The sequence below is a fragment of the Etheostoma spectabile genome, chromosome 10 (assembly GCF_008692095.1).
Source record: "Etheostoma spectabile isolate EspeVRDwgs_2016 chromosome 10, UIUC_Espe_1.0, whole genome shotgun sequence".
NCBI lineage: Eukaryota > Metazoa > Chordata > Actinopteri > Perciformes > Percidae > Etheostoma > Etheostoma spectabile.
In genome coordinates this window covers 12,962,313-12,967,537 of record NC_045742.1, presented here as the reverse complement: position 1 = coordinate 12,967,537, position 5,225 = coordinate 12,962,313, and the positions used below count along the sequence as shown (strand labels likewise).

The window sequence follows — 5,225 nt, the reverse complement described above, 5'->3', positions numbered from 1 at the left end:
TGTGTGTGTGTGTGTGTGTGTGTGCGTTACCTGTGAAGCCACAGGCCTCAGCCAGCAGGAATGTGCTCCATGACATTAGAAAGAACAGAGCTGTCTCCAACAGTGGGAAATCCCTCAGTTTAGTGAACTTGGTCACGTACGGATAAGAAGTCAAGGAGTTTAACAATGACACTGAAAAAAATAATTCATATTATGATATCTGCTAAATGTTTATGTTTTTAACAGGTGAATCTGAAAAAAAAATGACATTGCTATAATTTTACTTGTTTCCAAAGCAAAGTGATTTTGTTAAATTGATGCAAAGTTCTAATGGAGCAACTGTCCATATTTTATTTCAAAATATTGTGGATTTTTCAGACAAGAAAACTATATTGTAAACAACTACCAGTATCGACTCATTTTAATTTGACCTTTTTATCATTATTTTTTTTTTTTTTAAAAAGGTTGTATTTTTTCCTTTTTTCTTTTTACAAAACCTGGTCACAGTGGATGGATTTCACATGTTAATTCATATCTTATTATGAAAGGTTTGACAAATAGCAATGTCTTAAAAATGAATAATGAAATGACAGAAAAGATATGAGAGCAGTGACGACCCCGGTGGCCACTCCCAGAGCAAAGGAACCGCTGAAAACTCCAAGGAACATCCCGAAAGACTTCAGCAACGCCATGACCTCAAAGGTGTGACTGTTGTCCCCCTGTGGCTGGTATGCTACTATAGACCTGATATAACACAAGTGTACAGAGAGTGTAAATCATGTCAAACATTAAGATAAACAACTGCAGACTGGAGGTTTACAGAGTTATAAAATAACTTAAAAACCTGCATACAGAACATGTAGAAGGCATCTGTATAATATGCCTAACTGCCTAACTTGTACTTTCATTTTGTCAATAACTGCTCTTCCATCACACTATAGAAGGTCTCCTGCTACATTTCAGGTTTGCTTCTGTTGATAAAGAGCAGGCTTTCACAAAAAAGACTCTCACTCATTAAAGTTAAGATAAAGAGAAAAGAAGCGTAATTTAGAGTTCAGTGGGTTGGAACAAAAGCTCAACAAAAGTCTCAGACTCTATTCAGATAGTTCAGCGTAAATACTCAACCTATAAAGTCGTGGCCTGCTTAGAAGCCTACTCAAGTGATTTTGCTTTGTGAAAATAAGTATAGATATGTAATCTATCTTTAGATTGCATATATGCAAGTAAGTTTCCACTGAGGTCAAGGTTTTTGCAAGGGACATATGTTCCCATAAATCCAGAGCAGGGTTGGAACAACAGGTATAAAACATACTAAATGTGATGATGTCACTGCTGTTATCCTAACCACATATCATTAAATGCTGTTAAATACACTATTTTTAAAAGGTGGAAAACCACATTCGGCCAAAGAGAAATAGAGACTACGAAGCTGTTTCCTTCCTCAAAGAGAATTTAGTGCAAATAAAGATATTTTTTAAATCTGCCTTTAATTTGGTGTGGAAAGAAAAATTCAAAAGTGTTTTCAGTGGGCCAAAGGCAGCAACAGAACAAACTCATTGACATTTCTTTGTCGCAGCTACCATGCACTGTACAGTCCCTTTTTAATGGAGGAAGATGAAATTTGTCACTTTATACAATATCATCAACTTTACATACATACACTTTATATTATTTATATCAACTATGTGTCACCTTGTAGTTGAGTATCAACAATGAACCATCCCAATAAAGGCATACTTAAAAGACCAAGATGATACTGCTGCTCAAACCTGGGTTATATAGTTTTTTGAAAATAATTCAGTTTTTGAACTGGAGTCTGTGATAAGAGGGATTTTATTGCAGCAGAACTCTTAAGAATTCAGCAGGATAGTTTTCAATGAAAAAAAACAATTTCAAAATATTTTGCTGAGGTAGTTTGGCAATAAAAATGTAATAAGAAGTTATATGTTCACCCTCTACATTCACAGCCCCCACACGCAAAACATATCACCAGGCATTTTGTTTATTAGCATTCCAGGCATTTTGCCGTCTTCTCTGCTTTTTAAAAAAGTTTTTTTGTTAATAATAGAAATGGGCTATTTGCTGATTCACCAAACAAAAAAGCAAAACTATAAAAATAAACAATGAAATGTTCTGCATCTCTGGTTGAATAAGCCAGAGTCTAAAAACAAATGTCCGGTGATTTGTCATGTTTGTCCCAAAGGCACGGCAAAAGGCAAACAATGCCATGCTCTACTTAGTGCACCCGTTCAATGGGCTGGTCAGATTCTCTCCGGCCCGTCCACTGTGCCTGCTGTAACAATTTACAATTCTGTGGAAATAATAAACAGTGCCATGTGGAGGAAAAGAAGAATAAATAGAGTGTTAGCCTAGTGACCACCTCTTGGTGTTAAGGAGAAGCTGATTAGGTAAATTTAAAGGTCCAGGCTGATCAATACAAAAGCATGACTTGCAATGTTGCTATTTCTCTCAAGAGTAATTTAGCAGCTCAGTGCACATTCAAACTGGTTGGGCAGCCAACTTACGAGGACAGAATCACAGCCACCGCATCGTTGAGCACACTCTCTCCAAACAGCAAGGCGTAGAGATCAACATCTACCTGCAGCTCGTTGAAGATGGCCAAGACCGTCACTGTGAACAATGAGGAACACACCAAATTAGAACTGAACCAAGTAATGACACACATCACTGAGCAAGACTGAAGCGGATGTCAAGAGCTGTGTTTTAATTTTCTATTATACAAACGATAACACCATACAAATATAAATGAATGGGAAAAGGAAGGAAAATTCACTCTACACTCAGAAATACGGGGAAAATGTGTTAGAAAACAATGGAGAAGCACATCTGTGCTGTCCTGGCAAGAGTTTGGGTGGAAGAACCTAATAAGATTTTTTAAAAACCAGCACAACAGACATTCTTGAACAAAAACATTACATGCTGCAGGTTCTGTGAGGAAAAGAAGGCAAATCATTATCATGTGTTTTGGCAGTGCCCCTTTACTTCTGGTCTACTGGAAACAATTTAAAACCTTTATTGAAAAGGTGTTAAAGGTTAGCCTGACGTTGTCATACTCAGATTTTAGTCAGAATGTGAGCTTTCCGACCTCGAATGTTGGGGGCGGGGCTAAATTCGGCTGGCATCCAGTCTAGTTAAAGGTAGTAATCGCCCTCAAGTTTGAGACTCTATACCTGGGTTTGAGACCAGAAACTGTTAAGGGTTTTGTAAACAAGTATATGTTTAATATTATGTTGATGGCCAGTAAGAAAGCCCTTAAAAGGAAGTAGTTGACAACTAATGTACCCAAGGTTGAAGATTGGGTCGAGGTTATCCACGACATTTATGTGATGAGGAACTCATTTTTGCTGTAAGATTTGAACAAGATAAATTTTAAAACTTTTGGGCATCTTGGGTTGAATCGATATCCTCACTAAGATCAGACTTTACTTAATTTATAATGATCTTAGTTTTACGTCTCCTCCCCTTAATCGTTTGTTTAAGCTACTCAAATATTTGTTCACTTCATTTTTTCTTCGGGAGTACATATTTCAGCTTTTTTTCACTATTTTAATTATTGATTCCACTTTCTTTTTTTTTTGAATTTTTCTTTTTTCCTTATCATTTATTTTCAATTGTGTTTAAATATGTCATTCCATTCTTTTCTATGTATATATTTATTTTATATTTAAAAGAAAAAGATGCATATTTGTCGAGCTATTTACACCAATGTGTTCCCACTTTTTTAAAGTATATATTAATGATTAATATTATTTATTAACTATACTTTTGCTTTATAGCAATAGGAAATATAAGACTTGCACAGACAGAGTGTCAACTAACTGCAACTTTGGAATTTAAAATTACAGGATATTTAAAACTGAAACGTTTTTCCAAGTATTTATGATTTCTGAGCTTTTTCCCTGACCCGCTTCAGCACAATTTCTTTTAATATTTTACCATCAGTTGGACTTTGTATTGTGGGAAAAATAGAAAACTTCTACATGATGGTCATGTTTTCAGCTTACTGACTTGACATCTGGGAACAACTGACCAAGTCAATTGATGGTTCTCATAACATATTGCCAAAGTTGGCACATATACAGTAATGTTAATGAATGTACACTGTCCTTATAATTAAATAAATAAATTAATAATAAAAAAAAAAAAATGTTTCCAGTGTGAATTAATTATTCTTGTATGCAACATCTAAATCTTATTCTTGTAGGCAAATTTCACAAAACTTTAGTTTTATGATGAGTTGTTTGCTCCTGTGTTCTGTTTGCAAGAATGTATCTAGAAGCTTTGATCAATTCAAGAGATAGAAGTGAATCCAGGTTAAAATTAGATTGAGATTGAGAAAACGCAAACGTACCAGGATCTGTGGCAGAGACAATGGCTCCAAAGAACAGACAATCAGTGAAGAAGAAGTCTCCACCCAGCTGTCCCACCTGCTTCATTAGCAATACACAGCCGTACATCAGCAACCTAACGGAAGAACAGCAGGTGGTTTTGCACATCATCATAAACAACACCGACTACAGCTGACATATATGAATACTATTGTAGAATGTCTTTTGTGCAACTATGCTACAATGTAGTCATGTGTGCAAATTAATATTCTTACCCAATTACAAAACAGGAAACAACTGTCCCCAGGAAGGCATAAGCCAGGATGGATCCCATGTTACGGAAAAAGTGTCTCTGAAAGACAAAACAATTAAATATGTCAACAATCATCTGCATAGTGCCTTTAATTATCATTTATCTCAAAAGATGAGAAGGAATAAGTAGATTTTTCATATTTAAAGAGGGCATTATTTCATCAGGAGTCAAACATGTTAAAAGTAGACAGAGTGCCCAGAATACTACTACTACTATTACTGTACCCTTTTCAAGCTGTAGCCAGCATGGAAGATGATAGGTGGAAGGAGAATATTGAAGAACACTTCAGGGTCAAAGGTCACCTGAGTCGACACAAAAACACCATCAAATTACAGTTCTGAATCACTAGAATTAGGCTACGCATTCAACCAAAAAAGAGAGGATGTTGTTTTAATGGACACTTGGATGATCGGATAACTTAAATAACTTAGTTGATCATAAATGACACATCTGGGGCAGCATGGAGTAGCTTTCAGGACAATCAACAAAAAGTTATTATAACACTGAAATGACCAGATGGAAAAAGGGGACGGCTTCTATACGTAGGTAGACCAAACACATTGCGGCTAATAACATTTTTTTTT

The 5,225-nt window shown here is 35.8% G+C and overlaps 1 protein-coding gene and 1 long non-coding RNA gene across 2 annotated transcripts in view; one reads left to right on the top strand and one right to left on the bottom strand.

Annotated features, from left to right (window-relative positions):
- Nucleotides 1-5,225, bottom strand: part of slc9a6a (solute carrier family 9 member A6a) — a 13,581-nt gene that overhangs the window by 6,756 nt on the left and 1,600 nt on the right. The window contains exons 3-8 of the mRNA XM_032527849.1: nt 4,866-4,943; nt 4,604-4,680; nt 4,352-4,464; nt 2,505-2,610; nt 582-723; nt 31-136 (exon numbers count right to left, since the gene is read on the bottom strand). Of these exons, the coding sequence (XP_032383740.1) occupies nt 31-136; nt 582-723; nt 2,505-2,610; nt 4,352-4,464; nt 4,604-4,680; nt 4,866-4,943 (622 nt within the window). The remainder of the gene's footprint in view (nt 1-30; nt 137-581; nt 724-2,504; nt 2,611-4,351; nt 4,465-4,603; nt 4,681-4,865; nt 4,944-5,225) is intronic.
- LOC116696763 (uncharacterized) lies at nt 2,951-3,500 on the top strand. The gene is made up of 2 exons (XR_004333819.1): nt 2,951-3,023; nt 3,138-3,500. It is a non-coding gene; the product is annotated as an uncharacterized LOC116696763 (long non-coding RNA).